Source organism: Varanus komodoensis, unplaced genomic scaffold (genome assembly GCF_004798865.1).
Source record: "Varanus komodoensis strain SLA01 unplaced genomic scaffold, ASM479886v1 scaffold72, whole genome shotgun sequence".
In the NCBI taxonomy this organism is placed as follows: Eukaryota; Metazoa; Chordata; class Lepidosauria; order Squamata; family Varanidae; genus Varanus; species Varanus komodoensis.
Genome location: NW_025336374.1, coordinates 2,000,727 through 2,024,184, shown reverse-complemented (window position 1 = coordinate 2,024,184; position 23,458 = coordinate 2,000,727). Strand labels below are relative to the sequence as shown.

Sequence of the window (23,458 nt, the reverse complement as noted above, 5' to 3'; positions counted from 1 at the left end):
TCCCTTGCAGGAAAATTTTGCTAGTTGCATGCAAAATTTGCTCTACACATTTAAAACTGCCCTTCGTGCAGCACTGTGGCTGATGATTCTTAATGCTCTTGTTTGTGCAAATAACCATATGTCCATATATCTAATTAGGATGAAACTAAGAGAGTAAAAACTATTCTGGATCAGACCAATGGTCCATCTAGTCCAGCACTTCCTTCACATGTTGGCAAACCAACTGTCCACAGGATCTCTCAAGCAAGATGGGTACAAGAGAACCACCTGCCAAAGTATCCCAGCAACTGGTATACATGGGCACACTGCCTCAGATACCTGAGGTATACCATTATGATCTGTACAGCTTTCATGTGTGTTTGCCCATGATTCCTCTGTTTTTTGCTTTAATCTGTCAATTTAAATGCATGTGCATTTTGACATGGCCATGACTGCTGATGGGGTGGCTACACCCACCTAAACATACAGCTGTGGAGGGTGGGGGTTCCAACTTCTCATCCAACTTCTCCTAAAACAGGTTTGCTAACCCTAGACTAGAGGTTGCTTCCTTGGCAACAAAACTCACCATAAAATTACTGGGGAAAAATAATTGTTTAGTGAGGAAAGGGCTGCACTGACAGGGTAATTTAAGTGGACCTGACACTTCTGTTCCTGGTAGCTGACAGGCAGAACAGAAGAATATTGTATGGCTTTCCCCGTTCGGATAGGTTTGTCCCTCATTTCATAGAATTAAAGCTCCATATAATCCCATTGTTGAGAACACAAAGTTTCTACATTGCACCTTAGGTTTGCAGCCTTATTCTGTTGTCCTTTATTCGGTTAGTAGCAAAATTTATCAAAATAAATTAAAATTTCGGCAGACTGCATGAGTCTGTATGCAGATAAACTATCCATTGTTTCCTTCTGGGAGTCATGGCCATGCAGTCATCTTCTGGTGCCAGGAAATATTATCATTGCAAGGACGGCTCTTCACTTCCTTGCTTTGCCAGGGGAAACTAACAGCCAATTAGCTTTTCAGCACTGATTCTGTTCGCAATGCTGTAAACAACAGCAGCTGGTGGGTGGACCTGGCTTGAGACCAGTCCAAAGATGGAACCCAAAACCACTTTGTAAACTGTGGGGGATGAAAGAACAAGAAACCTCTAACCATGACTTCATTTTTGTACTGGTTTGATTTTGCTTTATAGAAATCCTTAGGCAGCTAGAGCTCTGTTTATGGACATAAACTGATTGTACTCTTCTAGCCGGATCACCAGATATGTTTTGCCAGCATCAATCTGTTAATCCTATCGGGCAATGGCTTGGATCCAACAGTGCCCTTGCACAAGTGTTCTTCACTGTATGGGAGAATCATGTTTACCATTGTGTTGTGAAAGAAAAGTGAGCCATGCAAACCCTTGTACAACAGTTTTTACAGAATGGTTTGCTGCTTTTTCCTCTCTGTTCTCCCTTTTTATCTGTTTAGGATTTAAATTCTTTGAGCATGTGCAAAATGAGCCCTAATTGCTGAGATGCGTGCAGTTTCCCCAATAAAAAAGGAAGTTCTGATAGTTGGAGCATAAAAAAGTAGAAACTAAGGCTTGCTTTGTGCTCAGCTCTTCTAACATGAACATTCCTGTGAGCTCTTTCTGAACTGTTTCCTTCCACCAGTCATTATGACATGCTTTGCAACCAGGCAGGTTCACACTGAAGGAATTGGGACTTGCTTTGCAATGCAGAACTGCATTCATTCCTTATAAGGACAGGTAATTCTGTCATCACTTTTCTTGCTGTGATACAGCCGCAAGCACTTCTGCTGTGGAAGGTGTTGGTACTTCCACTCATGCCTCCAAGAGACAGCCCCTCTCACATCCCTGCTCACAAATGTGTACAGCTGGTGCCATTCAAGCATGGTAGCTCCAGTCTTGAAGAACGCTACTGCAGTTTTCAGTGGGCTACTTTGGCATGTTATGTTGCTAGTTATGAATCATATATTTAATACTACCCAGCACATGCCCCGTGAATTGTGCCAAATGCAACAGTAATTGCTGGGTGCTAGGGGGCAGCATATTTCTCTGCAAGGAAATATTTCATTTCAGTGCATGGTGAAGCATCCCTGCAGCAGAAAGACAACTTTAACAGAAGGTGTGTGGATTCTGTGTACCCCGTACACTGATCATGTGCAAAGCCCTATGCATATATAACCTGCATGTACACATTACTGTACTCCCAAGAGTGGCTCTGTGCTTTTAGCTACTCTTGATGTCACCTCGAGGCTACATCTGTTCCCTGACCTCCACTATCCAGTGTAGAGGTCTGAATAGGAAGCTCCATTCATGAACAGTTGCTCATGCAGTTGGGCTTTGTGCAGTGTGGTCTCAGCAATATTGGCTGTCCAGGTCCCAAAAATCTGCAGTGTGTGTGGGCAACTGCTCACAAGAAGAAGTTTCCATTCAGATATACTCAGCACACAGGTTTGTAGGTGGAGCCAGTTCAGGAGCGAGACCATTCTCCCAAGGAAATGTGTGAGTGCCTTACATATAAGTAATATGGACAAGCGTTTTAGGCATGCTTAGAGTGGGTCCATTTGAAATCAATGGGATATAAGTTAGTCATGAAAATGTAAGTCCTGTGGATTGTAAACAGGCCTGTGCTAAATGTGACTGAGGTGCATTCCAGCCTCTCTGATGGGATTGTTGAAAGTAAAATGCCAGTGAAAACAACTAATAGAAATTTGTGTTTTACAGTTCAGAGAGCGTATTTCTAGAAGATATGATGACTGGTATCTTGCCCAGTGCTAAAATGCTCTTGTTTGGGTAGCAAGTGTCACTGGTGTAGATAGGAAAGCACAGTCCTTCAGTGTTCATTTGACTGGCATGAATGCATGAATGAATCAATGTTTGGTTATTTTTGTTTTGTTTTATTTTTGCAGTACTTTTTCTTTCTTTATTGGAGGGTTAGGCATCTGATGCTTTGGAAGTTTTCTCCAATGGAGCAAAATTTGTAATGATAATGAATTACAATTGTTTATTTTGGAAAATGTACATGGTGAAAGGCTCAAAAGAAGAGTTTTTAAAATTTATTTAGAAGAGGTATGCATCTCAACTTCTAAGAGCAGTCTTTCCTATCCTGAGATGCTCTGGATGTTTTGTGTCTTCAGCTCCAATCAGACCCTGCTAGTATGTGAGTGATCAAGGAGTTGTAGTCTAAAACGTCTGGAGAACACCACTTTGGGGAAGGCTGTTCAGGTCTACACGGACCTAATTCACTACGTATTGCTGTATACTGTTCCAAGGTATATTATCAGGATTTCACTACTGTAGAAAAGGTGACCCAGAAAAAAACAATGATGAAATTCCTGTGCTTCTAATAATTGTGTAAATCAAGGAATTGTAACACATGCAGTTTTTCTCACCCCTTCATGACTAGCTGTCCCTGCCAAGATGTGATTTATTTCATCCATTTGATTGTCTGTTCACAGGCACAAATTAAAATTACTTCTGGTTAACCAATCAATGACCCATACATTACACAGAGTAGTTGTGACACACTGGCTGAATGGAAATCTGGATCAGTTGAGGGATTTATCCAGAATGGTGAAACTGTGTTGAACTGAAACCACTCTTCAGTGACTTTAATATGGGCATCAAATATTTAAGAGCAGAAGCACTCTTAGTATCTCTCTAAGTGTTCCTTTTCTTTTTTTGCCTTTGTCATCTTCCACTTAGTCAAAAGCACTTCGTGAAAAATGGTTGTTGCAAGGAATTCCTGCTGGTTCTCCAGCAGAGGAAGAAGCTAGAAAGAGACAGTCAGAAGAGGATGAGCTGAAGGTGAAAAAGCTGGAAGACAACATCCATAGGTAGGTAAATTTCTCCTACATCTTTAGACTTTCCATAGTTATGTTGTCTGCATGTGGTAAACACACAGAGACAAAAATTGCACTGCAGTTGATTCAGTTGTAGATAAACAAATAGAGGCATCTGCTGATTATTCAAACTGAGTTGGTGAAGTTAATCTGTGGACCTTTAAGTTAAGTTTGTATTGGTGGTAATGTAGATTCTGGCATATTTTTTGCTATAAAAGGGAATACTGATATTAAATGTTAAAACTGGGCTTTTAACCCTGTCTGCTCTAAGATTGGCTAGTGTGATCTACATCTGGCCTTGCCTTGAGAAGTCAGGCAAGTGATTATGAAATAGATCCTACAGTCTGTTTGTAGAATTGGCTTCCCAGGAAGCCTGCTAGATTTTCTCTTCATGGTTAAGAAGGGATTTGGGCAGGTGATTGTATGCCTTGATGAATTTGGCCATTGGTAGCACTAGGTGTGTTCACACATGCTGGTTTCTTATGTTGGCTTGCCTATTGTATCATCCAAACCCTGTTGTGGTATTTCAGCTTGATACATGTGGTTTTTAGAAAGCATTACAAGAAACAACAGTCTGTTTTATGGTTTCCACACTCCATCGTGGTTTCTCCAGTTGTCCAAACCTGGCATTGTGGCTTCCATGGTCCTGATATGTAGCTGCCACAAAGTGGAAGTTGTAAGTCCTGTTCCAGTCATACAGCACGAAATTCAATTTCAAGAGTAGTGGCTGATGGAATATGAGCCAACAGTAAGAAGACTGAGTGAGGAGAGTGGAATCCGTAGGGTGGAAAACACTTGATTTTGTATCATGCATCTCCAGGCAAAAAACCATGCACTGTGGAAGCCATGCAAGTTTACTTGTTATGACATGTGAGCCCAGCCATTGTGTGATGTAGTGATGGCTGTTCAATCTGACTGGGTTGTTTTTTGTTTTGGCGGATGTTGCTTTTATAGGATGTATATATGTAATCTGCTCTTGGAACAGCGAAGAATCTCTGCTTTGGAAGTTACAAGGCATAATTTAAAATTTAAAACAATTAAATTTAGGTTCACGCAGTTCTTTCAGTGTCTGAAAAGGTTCCTGTGTGAATATTTTTATGATATGTGCATTTCATTCCTATACCTACTTACCTAGGAGAAAGCCTACTACCATTGCATTCAGTGGGGTCTCCAAATTTATTGGAAATTTATCTATTATAACTTTTATATGCCATCACCACATGCCTTGGCATCTTGGGATGGCTCACAAATGTACAATTAAAGCAATAACAAATTCCATAAAATTTTATAAAAACAAAAACAAAAATGTGACTGTTAACAATAAAATATTAATTTTTAAAATAGCAATTAAATAAAAAGGTTTTAACCTGGCACCAAAAAGAATATAAACTCGGTGCTAGGCACACCTCTCCAGGGAGCGCATTTTAGTTTTCCTATACAATTTCAGAAATAGATAAATTGTATTTATATAAAACTCCTAGAGTCAGACTTAGGACCAATGGAGTCTTGCCTGAAGTTTGTTTGTTTGATTGAGAGATGTACTAGGAAGGATGTCCTCTTTACTTGTTGATAGACTATTTATGTGTTGAACCCCAGCATGTGTTTTTTGACAAAATCATGGATTTGTGTATAATGTGTTAGAATAAAAACTTATTCTTTACACTGATAATCTTCTACTGTTTATTTTGAAACTCAATTCATCTGTCTAGCTTTGATGCAGCTGATTAATTATTTTAGATATATATGAGTTCTGACTAATCAAGGTCAGAACTTGTGGCTGTTGGAGACAAGAAGCTCCATAGTGTGTTATCTAATGGGCAATTTAGACTGTGCGGAGCCTATTTCATATCTGGAAATACCATCTGGGAATGCTGGGGCTGTTACTTCTCTGGGATATGTCCCAAGTGGCATATCACAAATGATTAAGTTAAATTTGAATAAGTTGATAATGAGGTCTCAAGGGACATTGACCTCTGTTCATCTATAAAGTTAAGTCTGTGGGATTGGGTAAACATATTTAAACTGAATGTAACACCTAAAATTGTTTATGTTTTATGTGGTATTTCTTTACATCTGGCAACTTGGATGTTTTCCTCTGTAAATTTTTATGGGGTTCTATTCCACCATGAATATCCTTGAAAAAGATGCAATTTTTGATCAAGAGAGGAAGTTTTGGACCCCTTGGCCTTTCCTATACCATTGGGTCTCTCTATTGACTTGCAGTAGATTGTATTGTATTCTTTTCCACTTAGATTAGATTCCTCTTCCTGGTCAGTTCTAGAATCTTCATTTCTGGATTCTTTTCCTAAGTGGATTATATTGGGCTCTTGTCATACCAAAATAGAGAATGCTTTTTCTCTAGTTGTAGCAGCTTGGGAGTTGTGGCAGTTGGCAGTTTCACATTTTCACATGCAAAATTAACTTCATGGGGAAATGCAGATTTAAAAATTGGCAAGAAGATATTTGTTTGGGTGGGCAAGCTGATTTTTACATTGGATCAGCTTGTCAGTCCTGAGGATAATTTTCGCCTATTTTCTGCTTTGTGTGCTAAGTTGCCAGCCATGGCTACATGGCAATGTATGTTTTTTAATCATTTGTTAAAATCCATGTTTGGTCCTGCTGCTTTTACACCTTCAGAGCTGCCTGGGTTATCTGAGACTGAACAATTAAATTGTCCTACAGTTCATGTGGACAGGTATTTATTATTGATAAATAAATATGATACACTGGGTCTTATGCAAGAATGGAAGAATGAACTAGAGCACACAACCCTGGTCATTCAAGTTTCCCTATTATTTATTTCACAGGGAATCTACTTAATTCAGCAAAAACTGATATTTCCAGTATAATGGATGCCACGAGGTCTTTTAAGTGCTTAATAATATTGGCTAATTGTTGGAATTGCAATGCTGTTAATGTTTCTGTTCCTTATATCTTTTGGTAATGCCCAAATGGCAGCCAAAATGGAGGAGGTAACAGATGGGATAAATCTTGTTATGGAAAGTTCTTTAATATTCAGCAACATGCATGCATTACCTACCTTTTTCATTACCTACCCATTTCTTGGAATTTAACACCAGGACAATGTAAAAGGATTTTCTGCACCCTTTTGACAGCTGAAAGACCAAAGGTACAACACTGGAAGATAATTCACCACCTGGGTGGGTGGCCAATGCAGTGAGTGGAAGATTTAATTAGACTTTCAATTTTTGGACAGGTGACATTTAGGTATAATATACAAACAGATAAATATATAGAAATTTGAGGTACTTTGCTAAAGCCTGTGCATAATTATTTTAAATAATGGTAATGTGTTCTGTTAAATACTCATATAGAGAGATATATAGCATACATGTAATAAAATGTGAAAAGATCCACAGCACTAATGACAACACTGTAATGTTTCAGTTTTGTTCCTTTTTAATGGTATACTTTGTTTTGTCTGTATTGTAAAATAAACAAAACAATAAAAATGCATGCATGGAAAGTTAGTTATGCACAAAACAAAAATGGACAGCTGTGCTTCATTTGAATAATTTATGTTGGTAAATTAAGCATGATGTATAAATCCTGTTTCTGGGTGCAGAATTTTTAAAAGAAAATGTATGACCAGCTTATATGCTTTTATGGCTGTGTCCATCTCCATGTAAGGAAATAATCACCGCAGACTTGGTTATTGTATACTTGGGCCTGGGCCATGTATATCTATACTGCATTACAGAGATTACTACCAAAGTGGTGATAGTCAACCTGGTGCCTTCCAGATGTTTTGGACTGCAACTTTCATAAGTTCCAGGCAGCAAGGTTAATGTTCAGGTGCTTGGGGAATTATCATCAAAAAGACAGATCACCTACCTCTGCACTAAAGCATTGTGTTTGAGCTGATGTGAGGAGAAAAATCTATCTATAGCTTTCTGCCTTTGGCACATCCAGATGTGCAAGTAATCCATTGATGTTGCAAACATGTGAATGGCGAATTTGGATGTGGGGGATGGTTCAATCAGCACCTGTTAACTGATTCTTACTGGAAGTTGCTCTATCAGCTTCATCAACTGTAACATCTTGTAATGCAAATATAATAAAAGCTTGCAGCCAATATTTTGATGGGTAAGTTTTAATGCACAGAACTTAAATCTTGGTTGGACTGAGTAAACACAGCCTGAAGTGGGCTGTGTTAAGTCTCAATTGTCTTCCTCCAAAGTGAAGAACTATACAAGAAAGATCTTAACGTCCCTGATAAACCACGATGGGGTGATCACTGACCTCGAGCCAGACATCCTGGAATGTGAAGTCAAGTGGGCCTGAGGAAGTTTACATTCCAATGCCAAAGAAGGGCAATGCCAAGGAATGTTCAAACTACTGCACCATTGCACTCATTTCACATGCTAGCAAAGTTATGCTCAAAATCCTACAAGCTAGGCTCCAGCAGTATGTGGACCGAGAACTACCAGAAGTACAGGCAGGATTTCAAAGAGGGAGAGGAACTATAGATCAAATTGCCAACATACGCTGGATCATGGAGAAAGCTAGGGAGTTCCAGAAAAATATCTACTTCTGCTTCGTTGACTATGCTAAAGCTTTGGTTGTATGGATTACAACCAATTGTGGCAAGTTCTTAAAGAGATGGGGTACCAGACCATCTGATTTGTCTCTTGAGAAACCTATATGCGGGTCAAGAAGCAACAGTGAGAACTGGGCATGGAACTACTGAGTGATTCAAAATTGGGAAAGGAGTTCGGCAAGGCTGTATATTGTCCGGCCTATTTAACTTATATGCAGAGCACATCATGCAAAAGGCGGGCCTAGATGAATCACCAGTTGGAATGAAGATTGCCAGGAGAAATATCAACAACCTCAGATATGCAGATGATACCATTCTAATGGCGGAAAGTGAAGACGAACTAAAGAGCCTCTTGAGCGGGTGAAGGAGGAGAGCGCAAAAGTTGGCTTGAAACTCAACATTAAGAAAACTAAGATCATGGCATCTGGTCCTCTCACTTCCTGGCAAAAAGATGGAGAAGAAATGGAGGTAGTGACAGATTTTATTTTCCTGGACTCCAAGATCATTGCAGACTGTGACTGCAGCCAAGAAATTAAAAGACGCTTGCTTCCGGGGAGGAAAGCTATGGCAAACCTAGACACAGCATACTAAAAAGCAGAGACATCACGCTGCTGACAGAAGTGTGTATAGTCAAGGCTATGGTTTTCCCAGTTGCAATGTATGGCTGTGAAAGCTGGACCATAAGGAAGCCTGAGCACCAAAGAATTGAGGCCTTGGAATTGTGGTGCTGGAGGAGACTCCTGCGAGTCCCTTGGACCGCAAGGTGATCAAACTGGTCAGTCTTAGAGGAGATCAACCCTGACTGCTCTTTAGAAGGCCAGATCCTGAAGATGAAACTCAAATACTTTGGCCACCTAATGAGAAGGAAGGTCACACTGGAGAAGACCCTAATGCTGGGAACAATTGACGGCAAAAGAAGAAGGGGACGGCAGAGGATGAGGTGGCTAGATGGAGTCACTGAAGCAGTTGGTGTGAGCTTAGGTGGACTCCAGGGGATGGTGCAGAACAGGAGAGCCTGGAGGAATGTCGCCCATGGGGTTGCAGTGGGTCGGGTACAACTTTGCAACTGACCTAACATAACATAAAGTCTCTATTGTCTTCCTCCAGGGTGGACGTACCAAAAGTTTTGTTAGCAAAGAAATATTTGTTGTCACAAGCACAATGTGATATAACATTCTGAAGGAAAGCACTAGCATAAAATGAATTTAGACACAGTGTCAACTGTGTTCTATATATGCACTTCTTATGGTTATTTTCGGCACATGACTGTTGGTTATTTTATGGTGCTGAATGGAAAGTTGGCATTTAACATCTAGGGACTTAACAGCCATCCTTTACAGCATTTGAAAAATCCATTTGCCGACTATAGCAATTTCTTGCTGTTTAGAAAACCCCCAAAGTATTTGATTTGCATCTATTACATTTATGTTAACAAGATTGCAGTTTTATATACCTAAAATGTGTAAGATGTGAGAGTTCAAAAATAACACATAGTACATGTTGCAAGAGATCCTCAGACAGTAACTGGAGTGCTCTAGTTCAGAGTTAAAACTAGCCAGCTGGGCCATTCTGCCCACTGGGATATTACTATCGACCACAGGGGGCTCAAAAATTCCCCTGTAAATTTCCTGTTATTAATTCAAACTGAGATTAAATATTTCATGGTTCCTTGTTGTGTTGCTCTCTGTGTGTAGGAGGGGTCCATTGTTGTATTTTTGCAGTTCTGCAAATGGGTCCCATGAGTATGTTGATGACTCTCTTTTGTTTCTTGGTGGCCCCATTTTGGCCCTGCACCTGTTAGAACAAAGACACTGAGTGTGTTGTTAGACTGTGTTCTATACATATACTCTTTAAACAGTCAATACTAGCAGTACTCCCTGCTGAATGGTATGCCTTGCGGCACACCTGCTTTTGTATTTGCATAGCGTGTGAGGGGGCCCTTACTTAAGAAAGCATATTCCCAAGTATTCTGTCCACTGAAGTTGGACTTCCTTCTGCACTGGCTTCAGGCCTTCTTTACTACCTCCCAAATAGGATTTTGAGCTTCAAAGCCAAATCACCTTGGCTCAAGAAAATAGAAGTTATAAGTCAGAATCGAAATCTGTCCCCTTTCCCTCAGATCATCACCGTCTGACTGCCTTCACCTCACCTAAGATGCCCATTGTATTCCAGCTGCTTTCTTCTATCAATTGCTGTGGATGGATGCCTTCTGTTTCTTGCTATTGCTTTCAGAAGTGTAGAGCAATTTATGTTTGATTCCCAGTCTTTGATCCAAGTTGCTTACTGCATAGCTTCCATAAGGGTAAAAAGGTAAAGGTATCCCCTTGACTTTAAGTCCAGTCATGCCTGACTCTAGGGGGCGGTGCTCATCTCCGTTTCCTAGCTGAGGGAGCCAGTGTTTGTCTATAAGGGTACTACAGACCATTTTCTGTGAAGTGTAATTGCTTGATCGCTAGAAATTTGACACATTTGGACCAGTATGCACATATCTTAAAGGTTGTGCTGCTCTTTTTCAAATGTATGGAATTACACAATTACAGGTAATTCAAATCTTAGATGTAGTCATTTTTTAATTTTCCAGATACAGCCTTTTTCACATGAATGATTCAAGATGCATGCGGGAGTCCGTCTGTCCTTCCTTCCTTTTTTAGAACACAATTGGTGCACACACTATTTCGAAGTCCAAGGTGTTGGGAAAGTGTTGATTTCAGAATTGGCACAGCACTGCAGAAACCTTTGGGAATTTCTTTGTTGCACAGAAGTGTTCAGATGTAATTATGTGAGCTACCAGAAGCAAAGCCTTTATTAAGCAGTGGTGGCTCTTCTAAGGTGTTTTTAATAGGAGTGAGCTAAACATACGCCTAACACTCCCACTGAAATCAATAGGACTCAACCTGGGCTGGATCGAGCTCATAAAGAAGTACTGGTACAAGTCTTTTTTTAGCCCATCAACAATTTAACCCCTCAAAATTCACCCAAACTCAGTTCAGTTGGTTCCTTCACTTTGTAATTTTTTTAAACCATGTAAAATCATTTCTGACTTCCAGTAGCAGTGAAATTACTTCAGGATCAACGTTCTTCATTTATTCACCAGAAGGGCATGTGTTTAGCAAGAGAAAACGTGTATTCTGCAGACCCGTCTGTATTGTGTTCGATCCTATTGTTTTATCCTTGCATGCTGGGCACGTGATCCCCCACCTCACTCCCCACCCTCCTCCAAACTGTGTATGTAAAAGCATCTTGTACAGACTTCATCTTGGTAATCCCTTCTGGGGCTGCCTACATGCCGCATGTATTTCCTGTATGTCTGAATAAACTAGAAATGTTCTTTTGATTGTATACCCCCAGCTTACCTGTTCTCTCTGGTTGTTCTTGTCACATCTTAAACTCTGGTCTTCATTTTACTACCTTACAGTGGCTGGACCTAGGAGCTGCTCTTTCCATATGACACATTCACTGTTAAATCTGGGTCATTCTGGGAAATTAAAATGGTGGTGTCATGAGAGCATGCCCCCTTTTTTTTCTTTTCTAACAAATCAAAGCAGAAAGCCTAGAAAATACAAACCTTTATTGAATCTTAACAGATTTTGCTGTGTTATGGGGAATTTTCTATGAAAGCTGTTAACAAATTGCATAAATCAAATTAACAATCCCTTCAATCTGTGGGAATAACTTCTGCCCATGTGAAGAGTGAAACCGCTCCCTCCTCCCTTCCCTTTCCCAGAGTCTTATCTGCACCTTCAGGGTGGTTCATGCTGCTTATGGCCACACCATGGGAATGTCTGCTGTGATGCAGCTGGCATGCCCCACTGGGTCTAGGAATTCTCTCTTCTCCCCCAACTGTTCTACAGTATCTCCCCCTTTGCCTGAATTGGTTTGATTCTCAGTCATTGCCTGACCGATCTTGCTTGTTAACCTTTCCTTTGCAGAGCACCCAGCCAATTCTGAATTTGAACTGTCTGGCTAGGAATGCCACTGTGCCAAGGATCTCCTCCAATTTAGTAGAGCCAAATCATCCAGTGTGGCCTTTCATACACTGGGCAAACCTTCTAGGTTTTATCAAACACAAGAGAAAGTAGAACCACTGTGGACCACCAAACACAGTTGGTGAGTTAGGTTAGGTTTGGTGAGCCAGAAATTCTTGCTTTAATGCATTCCAGCTTTTTTGACATGCTATATTTTCTTCAGGACTTCAAATGTAGGTCAACCCTAATCCAAGCAAATTGTGGTAGGGGAGATGGAAAAGGGTTATGCTGTGCCAGAATAGCATCGTTTTTAATGCATTTTCCCAGATGGATGGTATTTATCAATTGCATAGCCTTGAGTGACACCAGTTGGGGTTTCTGGGGCAGGGAACAAGGAGGTCTGAAGTGGTATCATGGTTGCTGATGCATTCTTGCACTTACAGTTTGTTTTTAGCAGTGGAGCCCCACACAAACACCCAACACAGGGTATCCATCGTTTCAATGCCGGAATTATTGCTGAAAGTAGGCAGAAGGTTTAATGTGGCAACAGTTTAATGTGGGGTCAGCATCCAACTCCACTATTTGTGCAAGTGAATGAAAAGCCTTATTTGGTACTTTGCTCAGATTAGCATGACACCATGCTGTGAAAAACAGTGGAGAAGCATGTGTAGTGCAACAAAAACAATTGATAACAGGCAATGGAGAAGCCTAGAAAATACAATCAAACTCCTTCAGGGCCAGCCAAGGGAAATCCACACATTCTCTGTGATATCATTGTTTCCACTTCTTTTTATTTTATTTTTTCTACCATGGTAAAGAATTCATTTTACTGCTGCGTTCAGTGTAGTAAAAAGCCAAATGCAACAGGTTTTTTTTTAATAGGAAAAGCCTATTAAAAGTGTTTGAACACATATCCTTATTAACATATTTTCTAACCACAACAGTCCAATCCTAATGGCTTAGCACTGTAGCTTGGGGCCATGTCTGATGTGGTTTTGTTAAGAAGGGAGAAGTTAATCTATGCAAAAGTATCTTCCCATGGCACCGATTGTAGCAGTGATGCTGGGAAAACTTTGAAGAAACAGTCTCATGGCCAACTGAGAGCTCAGGCTACATGGCACAAGATTCTACAAGGGAAGGTTTGGGGCTAACCTCCTTCTGAATGTGGTGGCCCTAGAAAACAGCACCAAGAAACAAAATAAAAACCACCTCCTCCAAACATTTACAGGCAATCAGGGCTAGCCCCATTCCTAACCAAAGTGAGGCACTTGCCTCAGGCAGCCATTGCTAGGAAGTGACAGCAGAGTCAGGGATGGCGCTGTGGGTCGTGTAGCTTGTCATGCCCCCCCCCCACCCCTTAATCCAGCCAGCAGCCTTCCGGTGTGGTAGAGGAAGTTTTGCCATTGCGGGTGTTGTAGATGAATTCAGTGGTGAGTCCGGCTGGCTTTTGTACATGGAATAGGTGACATCAGGCAGCAAAAGGTTTAGGCCAGTCCATCAACCAGTTCAGGTTTGGTTTGATAGATGGACTGGCCCAAGGGGCAGCTCACGGTAGAGCTATTAGGAGGGTGGCAACTTTATGGCACAAAATTATGCATGCTTATTTGAAGTGGAGGTTTCTTCCTTTGGATTTGTTCAGCATTGGAGCTTTCATCTGGAATCTTAACTTCTTTACTGGGAAGCAAATCCTACTGAATTCTACAGGACCTATAGGTTTTTGGGGAAGGGAAGTGTAACTTTCAATATTGGAATGTAACATACCTTTGTGATTGCTTCATCCTGCATCCTAATTTCTGGATAATTAGAAAACAATAAGAAAGTCCTACTATTGTGAACATATTATTCAAAAAGCTTCCTTTAGTAAAACAACAACAACACCCACAAAAGCTATGTACAGAAATGGTTCATGCAAAAAGAAATGATTGATTGAATGATAGATTGATTTTGGCACAAGGATATAGAGTGGCATGATGCAAAGGAAGCAAGTGCTTCTCTCCCTTTAGCAGTGCTTGAGGAATTCAATCTTTGAAAGGCTGTATTCTCCCACGTGGGAGAGCCAGTGTTGTGCAGTGGTTGGAGTGTTGGACTGGGGACCTAGGAGATCTGGGTTCTAGTCCCTACTTGGCCATGGAGCTCACTGGGTGAGTTTGGGCCAGTCACAGACTCTGCACCCAATCTGCTGCATGGGGCTGTTGTGAGTATAAAATGGAAATACGTCAGCCACCCTGAATTCCTCACAAGAGGGAAAAAGACTGGATAAAAATGCAGCAGCAGGAGAACCACCACCACCTTCCTGGTCTTCCCAATCTGTGGGAGATGCCATTCTTTCCTTCCTGCTGTTATCAGAGGCACATCTGGTTAGAGAGTAAAAGATGGCTTCCTGGTGGCTCCAAAATGCCCCGCCAGGTGAAACCAGGACAACTCCATTTCTGTCGTCCTTCCACCAGCAGGCGAATGTGTTTTTATTCAGACAGGTTTTGGCTTTGTAGCTGACTTGTGCACTGAAATAGACTTTACCTGGAAGATGCTATTTATTTCCTGTTTGCTTGATGAATTTCTATTTCTTTATTTTAATGTATTTGTTATATCCCACTCATTTCCCAGAAAAAAACCAAAGCTCCTCCTCTCGATTTTTCTCTCCCTAACAATCCTGTGAGATGGGGTAAGCTAAGAGTCAGACACTGATCCAAAGTCATCCCTGGGCTTTATGGCTGAGTAGGCACCATATCCTAACCCTAATCCTAGCTCTTCCCAAGTCCCAGCCCTACATTTGAACCACTGCACCATGTTTTCATAATTGCTTTTTGTTTTATCTGTATTTTATTATTGCTGGCTGTTTTCTGCTCTACTTCAGTGGACGGCTGGGATCTACATTTAATAAATAAATTTATAAATAACTACTGAAAACTGCTCTGATTGGCACATCCTTTATTAATTTGCCATTCAGAATGTAGTAATTCTTTGGATTTTGCTCTTTTTTGAATTTTGTGGTGTTCTTGGCTCACTGTGTGCCAAAATACATATAAATATATGTATCTTAGAACATGAGATGCTTAAAAAAGTGTACTTTGAGAGAAAATATATTTATAAAGTGTATCTTGTGAGGAAATGTGTTCAACAATATGTATTTAAATATAATTTTTCAGGCAGATTTTTTATATCAGACAAGGGATGGAACAGAATTAGGGACAAATACATGCAAATCCAGACTAGAAATTGCATAGGAAGCAATTTTAGCGGACCAAGTTTGTCATCCTAGAAAAGTTCCTTGTGTTTGGAACTTCCTCTTAAGAAGCTTGATACAAGAGTATTGGTCAGCCTTGCCAGTCAGACACAAAGTTGGGCCTACCACCATTTTTTAGGGTTGGAAGACCATGCCTAGAGTAGCTCATGTGACTTTTGCTTGATGAGACCTAATATCTGCTCCACTCAAGCTTGGAAGATGAAAGAACAAGTAAAACATGACCGAGTTGGTAGCCTACTTGTAGTGGCCTACATTGGTACCACAAACTTTCTTTTCATTCTCACCGAAGGTCAAATTTCCCATCGTCCAATCTGGAAAAAGTTTGATGGACCAGCATATTTACCCATCTGTAAGGTTGAAATTGGTAGTTTGGCAATCTGTAGTCCTTAGCTATTCATGCTTGGATTACTTGGCCCTTTCTGAACATAACTTGATGAATTTTGGACATTCAGCTAATGCATGCCAGAAATACTTAACTAGTTCTATCATTTCTCATGAAACAGTGACTTTTAAAGTGTTTTAATGGTCCCATTCTTTTGCCTCCAGCCACTAATTTCTCCTATCAAAATAGGTCTGGTTTCCAACACCTCCTTGGTGCATTGAGGTGGGCAATGTGTTACTTTTGGATGTTTTAGTAGACAACTCCCACAGACCTTCACTGTGGTTTATGCTGGCTTCAGTGGAGAGAAACCATTGGCCAGAACATCTGGAAGAGCACAAGTTGCCCAGCACTTACTTGAATTATAAATTTGTTTTGACCCATATACATCATATGGATGAAATGCCAACAGTTAAGGGAGCTATCTTCCAAATCTTTTAATTGGCCCAATAGAGCAAAGCAGTACAGTTCAGCTCTCACTGCAAATGATTCTGGAGAATGAAACAGCATACATTACCTCATAGGATGGTCTCTCCATGGACAACAGTCTGAATATTGTGAAAGAACTTCTGTATCTTTAGCAACACATATATGAAAACCTGTCTAGTACTACACTGCATTCTCTTCCAAAATTAGAAGGCTGTTTCACTGACTTTGAGCGGAGAACTCTTGACTCAAAATCCATCAGAGACAACACTGAAATCTGAGCATAGCAGATATGAGTTGTCTCTCTCTCCATGGCTCTGAATGGTATTTGATATGCTGCTAAAAAGCTCCCCAGTGTCTCCATGAGTATGAGAGGTGGGAATGCTGTGAATATTTGGTTTAACTGCCCTCTTGGTGTTAGATCAATGACTGGCACCCATGGAATGGTTTAAGAATGGCATGTAAATGGGTGAACTGAGTTCTCTGTCTTCTGGCAAAGCTTAAGGAGGCTCAGGGTACAACATGGCAATGGCCTGCAGCAGCTGTCTTGCAAAATATTCTTCTAAAATTAGCATGGATGTTCCATTCCAGGTGTGGCAGCATGTGACTATGTCCTCAAGGATTATCACACAGAGCAGAATGCCCACAGAACAACCACCCAGATGACATTCTCAGGCCTGAGAATCTTGGAACATTGTATGTTTCCATAACCTCCTTGAGCAACTACTGTATAGCAAAACTTTGCTTATCTATGGAAAAGGCTACATAGATGAAGCCATTCAGTGGAAGCACAAAAGAACTACAGTTTTAAACTGCACATACTGCAGGAGATTCTGTTTTTTGTAACTCCCAACATTTTTCTTTCTTTCTTCAAAAGTAACAGCTGGGATCAGGGCCAGGCTAATCTCCGCCCCTTCCTATCTCTAGTCCCATGTAATAGGCAGTTGGTCCTCCAAAGGTGGAATTTTGGCCCATAAAACTCTGTTTTCTAAGAATCTTGATTTTGTACTTTTGTTTTAAAGTAAGTTTCTCTTCCTTTGGCTCCTTGAAAGCTTATAGGTACTGGCAGATAAAAATAAATCCAGAGGAGCTACTGATTAAGATTTCCATCTGCCAAAGGTCAGGACTTCAGTGCCCTGCCCTTTCTTATCAGAAGTCATTTCCTACAGAAGCTGTTCTCTAAGAGAAATGATGCAAATCTGCACAAGCCACATAGCATCCAGCATTAATACTTGTAGAACACTGGAACAGTGGTTTATTGGGAGGTATGCTTTTGTAGGACATAAATACAACCACGTTAACTTATGAAACATCATGCACATTTTACCTGCATTTATAACTTGCTATAGCTTTAAAATATGGAAAAACAAAAATGTAATGTGTGATTTATATCTCAAAAAGTGCTTGAGATGTCACAGAGTTAGCTCTGCAATTAAGGAGACATTTTTTCTGAGTACACATTTAATTCATGTGAGTATAACTTCCCATGTGCTTGATGTAAGACTAAGCAGTATAGTAAAGGATTGAGGGCTAGAGGTGGCAACCTTTCTCCCGTTTTCATTTATTTAGTCATTCTGTTTTACTCATTTTTTTTCTTGCCTAATGCGGCTGTAAGCATTTGGGAGCAAAACATATTGGCTTGGTGGTTTGTCATAGCCATCAGGTATCATAGGCAGAGTGCTATCTAAGCAAGGCAAAGATTCCATTACGGAGACAGGGGAAAAATCAAAGCCAGGAAATACAGAGTGGACATATTTGTCTGTGGTATAAAAGTAGAAGCTCTGCTATAGCTGAAAGCAAACATGTCCTCCATGATGGATCAGTTTCCATGGATACACAGTGGAGATAGTATCTACCCAGCTGTGATATGCTGGACGGAGCTCTCTCTCTCTCTTTGTCTAATTCTTTTAACATGCTTAAGGAGGACTCCTGTTACCTGTGGTATTTCACGCAAGTATTTAACCTGTGGTACTTCTAGATGGGAATCCAGGCTGTCCCACACCCACAGGGTAGGCTGTGATCTTGCCATGGACTTACAGCCTTCTAGCTTGCCAAAAGGTCTTCAGAGGAAACGGTGCAGCTGTGCAGGGCCAGAGGGCAGGACTAGGACTAATGGGCAGAAATCGCAGAAATTTTCCTAGTGGTAAGAGCTGTTCAGCAATGAAACAGGCTGCTCTGCTAAGTGATGGGCACTCATTTGCTGGAGACTGGATGACCCTCGGGCAGGGGTGCTACAGGAGTCTGGCTGACTGATGCTTTCACCAAGCCGTGACTGCCTCTCAACAAATCATAATCAGCCATTTGAAGACAGACAGGGAGAGGTCAAAGACTGATGTCCTGGAAGTGATTGCCTACAGCATTTTCCCATGCATGGGGCCCCAGATCTGGCATGCCAATTCCCATCACCTCCAGTTGTCAGAACCGGTGTTGGGGATGATAGGAGTCATAGCCCAGTGCTATCTGGGCACCCAAGAGTGGGAGAGGTTGCCCTGCAAAATTGTACCTAGAAAGGGTTCAGTGTTAACAGGTTTGCCGTTGGATTCATGGTAACACAGTACTGTCTCTTCTCCTTTTGTCCTATAAAACCATTTCCTTCTGTGACCTGAAGGTCATCCAGAAGCAGCAGTTAACTCTGCCCACATGTTTTCTTTTGCAATATATAATCATTTGGATGTTGTCCTTTCCATTCTGATGTCTCAGTTGCTGAAGCACAGGGACTGACTGGGTCACAGGAATGCCGACATAAGGACACATAGGCTGTCTGACATATAAAAGTCCAATTTCACGCCATCATAGCCACATACATAGAATTTATTTCCGGGTGCTAAGATAACAGAGCTAGGAAGATTGTGTTATTAATTACTGCTAGTGTAAATGGTTGCTGCACTTACATTTAAGCTTTGCAGTGAAATGTCATCCACTGTCCCTGTTGGGTTTCATGGCATTTTGGCCCTACAATTCACAGTGGTAAATATAAATTGCAAACAGTGGGGTCAGAACACCATGAAATATAAGAGGTACAGCCTGTGGCATCATTTTAAAAAAGTAAGAGTGTGTGTGTGTGTGAGAGAGAGAGAGAGAGAGGGTGGGGGGGGGGGGGGGGTGGGGGGGGAGAGAGAGATTGACATTGATCCATCTGACTGTGACAAATGAGTCCCAATCCTTAAAAACACTTGTACCAGAATACCTCCACTATTACCCTAGTATCCTTTTCCACTGGACTTCGTGCTCACAGGCAAAGTGGAGGAAGTCAAACAGTTCCTGCAAGCCAGGACAGGTCAAATCAGGTCAGTTAAAGTCCACCTGTATTAAGCAAAGTCCAGTCAAAGCAAGGTTCTTGAAGTAGAACGCTGGATCTTGGGAAGCTCCCAGTAGGCTTTGCTGGCTACAGAGAGCTGCTGCTTCAGTAGAGAGCTGAGGCTGTTTACAATCTTATACAGGCAGGCAAGGCCTGAACTGTGCCTGGCTTTCTTGTGGAGCTGTCTATACTGTGTGAAAGACCCTTGTCTGATAATGCAAGTGTCAGCTTCTGTAGAGCAGAGGAAATAGGAACATTATTGAGGTTCATCTGAAGAAGGTGAAAGGGACCAGGAGGAAGTGCTGAAGCTCCATCCTCTCAAATAGGGCATCCTGTGCTTCCTCCTCAACTGTATTTCAGCGGCTTAAAGTGCCTTGTACCAGCCTCAGTTGCTGGCCCAGCTATGCTCCCATCTAGACAGGGATAGCCTGGTTTCTCTGGTCTATGCTCTCGTGATCTCTGAATTAGATTAATGCCCTTTACATGGGGCTGCCCTTGAATTTGGTTTAGAAGCTGCAGCTATGTGGCAGCCTGATTAATAGCTTCCATATAGTCTGAAGTGCTTGATCCTGCCTAATCTTGGAAGGTAAACAGGATCAGGCCTGGTAGGCCTGGTTTCATATAGATGCTAAAAAGCATGAAAAACAGAATTGAACCCTGTGGAACTTCATGACGCAGTGGCCATGGCACAGAGCAGCAGTCCGCCAGAACCACCATCTGGAACCAGCCAGCCAAATAGAAGTGGAACCACCACAAAGCAGTGGTCCCTACTCCCAACCTGACCAGCCATTCCAGAAGCATACCATGGTCAATAGTATCCAAAGCCACTGAGAGGTTCAGGAGAATCAACAGGGTTGCACTCCCCTTTTCTCTGTCTGGGCAAAGGTCCATAGGGCAACCAATAGTCTGCATCCTTAATCCAGGCTGAAAACCCGATTGAAATGGGTCTAGAGAATCAGTTTCCTCCAAAATTGCCTAGAGCTGCTTGGACTTAATGTTGTGAACTGCCCAGGGAGCTTCAGCTAGGAGTGGTATAGAAATGTAATAAATAATAACAGGGACCCATAGGTCCAAAGACATAAGACCAATTCTGGCCTGCTTGCATTGGCTGCCTGTATGCTTCCAGGCCCAGTTCAAGGTGCTGGTTTTTACCTCTAAAGCCTTACCCAGCTTGGAATTGTAATACATGTTGCTTCACCTTCCGCAGTTGCAATCTGCTTGGACACTATGCAAAACCTCCAAGGCCGTCCTCCAACTCTCATGGCCCTCTGTCCATGGAACAACTCCAATATTGCGGCCTGCCTTGCTCCACACTTGTCATCTTTTCAGCACCGAGTTAAGATAGCCTATTATGCCAAGGCCCTTTAAAGATGTATTTAGCTACCCAGGGGCTTGAAGGGATTACACATCCCAGGTGTTTTTCATTTTTACTGTATGTTTTAGATGCTTTAAATGTGTTTTAATGCTGCTTTGATTTCATGATGTTTTCATTGTATTTTATTGTTTTAGTTTTTTGCATTGCTATAAACTGCCCAGAGTTTCAGCTATAGGATGCTATAGCATAAATCATCATCATCGTCGTTTCCTCCTTCTGAGTGGGGCAGGAAGCCAGGTTCCGGGGACATAGTGAGTTGCTAAGGTACCACTAGGTTCTTTGTACAATATAGTGACAGACTGGTTTGATAAGATTTACAAATACTGATTTCAAGCTCTTTTAGAGTAACCAAAACAACATACTTTAATCCATGTGTTACAGAATGTCAGTAGCGCGTGCATTCTCACAACTCTCAGCCATTTTCTTCATCTCCCTTTTATGCAACTTGAGGCAGTTGTCTATGCAGACTTCCAACTTCTCCCAGGCTGCACAAAGAACCCGCTGGAATCCTTGACCTCTGTGGTCCTTTCATTTTTGATAAGATGCCCATAACCCTCTGAAAAGAAAACTTTTTCTTTGGTGCCGTCAACACATTTATTAAAGAAAAGGGGAAAATACTAAAGGGTACATACACATGCACACGTAAGTGGGGTGTGAGTGAGACTGAAGGTTTGAAAAGGTGCAAAGGAATTGTGCTACATGAGCTCATGACCTTTCTTCATAGAAGTTTATAGGGCCTTTTCACAATGTTGTTGTCCTCCAGAGCCTCTCCCATGATTGTGGGAATTTTTTTATTTTTTATTTTGATTTTTTTGAGTGAGGAAAATCTAGTATGAAATCTCAAAGTGGAGCAAAAGCCTTGTGGAAAATTAAAATCTGCTATATTGCAGATCACAGTGGCATTTCATAGTTGATTAATACGATATACAGAAAGGCAGAGAAATGCAAACCCCAGGAGGAAAAAAACCTGTAAAGGGCAGTGAGGAAGTCTCAGTAAAGCAGTGGGTTTACATGTAGAGAAGCTCACAGTGGCTGAGCAGGTGTACCTGCAGCCAAGTGTTTAGTCAAAGCCTTCTAAAAAATAGTTTCCAGAGTCTTATCTCCATGTGACTATTATTATAAGCAGAAACAACTGGGAAGGGAATCAAATTCCATGCATAAATCTTTACTTATCCCCTGTAATAAATCTTTCGCGAAGATGGCTGGAGTGCATAGCAGTTCTGGAGGGAACACTGCCTTGTCTGCTGAATTGTTGGCACTGCCCAAAGCAACTGTGTTTTGGAGTTTGCAAGCTTAGACTTGAAGGGCAAGCTGATTTCAGGAGAGCAGTCTCTGGGGGAACATCAGTGCCTTTGAGTGCACCTCAGGGGAGCAGAAGACAAGCAATGGCATTTCCCCGAGGTCCTTGTGGCCAAAAACATGAGCGCTTCCCCCTTCTCAATACCCTTTTTGCAAGAAGGAAAAGAAAGGTGAGAGACTGCAGTAGAGGCGTGTGTATCCCACTCCCTCTGCTGCTGCTTCCTTTGAATTACAAGCACTTAAAATGGCTTCAAAACACAGCCTCTTGTAATTCCACGAGTCTCGCTAATTTCAGTGGATCTTATTTCTTTAAATGTGCAAGTGAGGAATACCACAAAACACAGCAGTCACTACCTTTCATTCTTCTTCCCCCACTTCGTTTTCTGTTCTTCTTTGTGCCACACTCAGCCAGCATTTTATTAGGATATGAAAGTAGGACCTGCAACATAATGTTGTACCATGGAGTGTTCTGGTTCTCTCTTCCAGTCAGTCAGTCAGTCAGTCCATCCTGTTTTTATTCCCCACCATCACCACCTGTCACCAAAACAACCTCTTCCTCCCCACAAAAAAAGTCAGTGTTGCAAGGTATGATCAGTTGTCTTGGCCCCTGATGGCTTTGGGGTGGATTTTCCTCCTTCATGATTTTAATTTCTGCAGAATTTTTGTGCCTGGCAGTGGGAAGAAGGATCATGCGCAATCACCTGTTATGTCCTACCCTACCGCAAGGCTGTTCACAACATGGTTTATTAAGACCCAGAAGGCTCTTTAGAATTACAGGCAATCCAGACTACTTGGAACACACATGGATTTATGGTATTCACAAAATTCACTAGTCTTGCCTGTTAGTTAGATCATGCAGGTACAACTAGGATTCTGTTTAAAGCCAGCATGGCTGGAGGAGAGCCAGCCATCTTTTCTCAAGCACGGTTAAGGAAGAGCAGCAGTGAGGTGCAGGGGAGGTCTTCAAGCCTGCTGGTAAGTCACTCTTGTGCATGGATAGTACCAGTTTGGCTACAGAAACATCTGTACTTAAAGCTGAGCATCATGAATGGAAGTGATGGAGAAGT

The 23,458-nt window shown here is 41.5% G+C and overlaps 1 protein-coding gene across 6 annotated transcripts in view; it reads left to right on the top strand.

The window, feature by feature from the left end:
* PALM2AKAP2 (PALM2 and AKAP2 fusion) overlaps positions 1-23,458 on the top strand; it is a 260,551-nt gene that overhangs the window by 54,183 nt on the left and 182,910 nt on the right. For all 6 annotated transcript variants that reach the window (XM_044452463.1, XM_044452462.1, XM_044452461.1 and 3 more), the window contains exon 3: positions 3,708-3,838. In XM_044452463.1, coding sequence (XP_044308398.1) covers positions 3,708-3,838 — 131 coding nt within the window. The remainder of the gene's footprint in view (positions 1-3,707; positions 3,839-23,458) is intronic.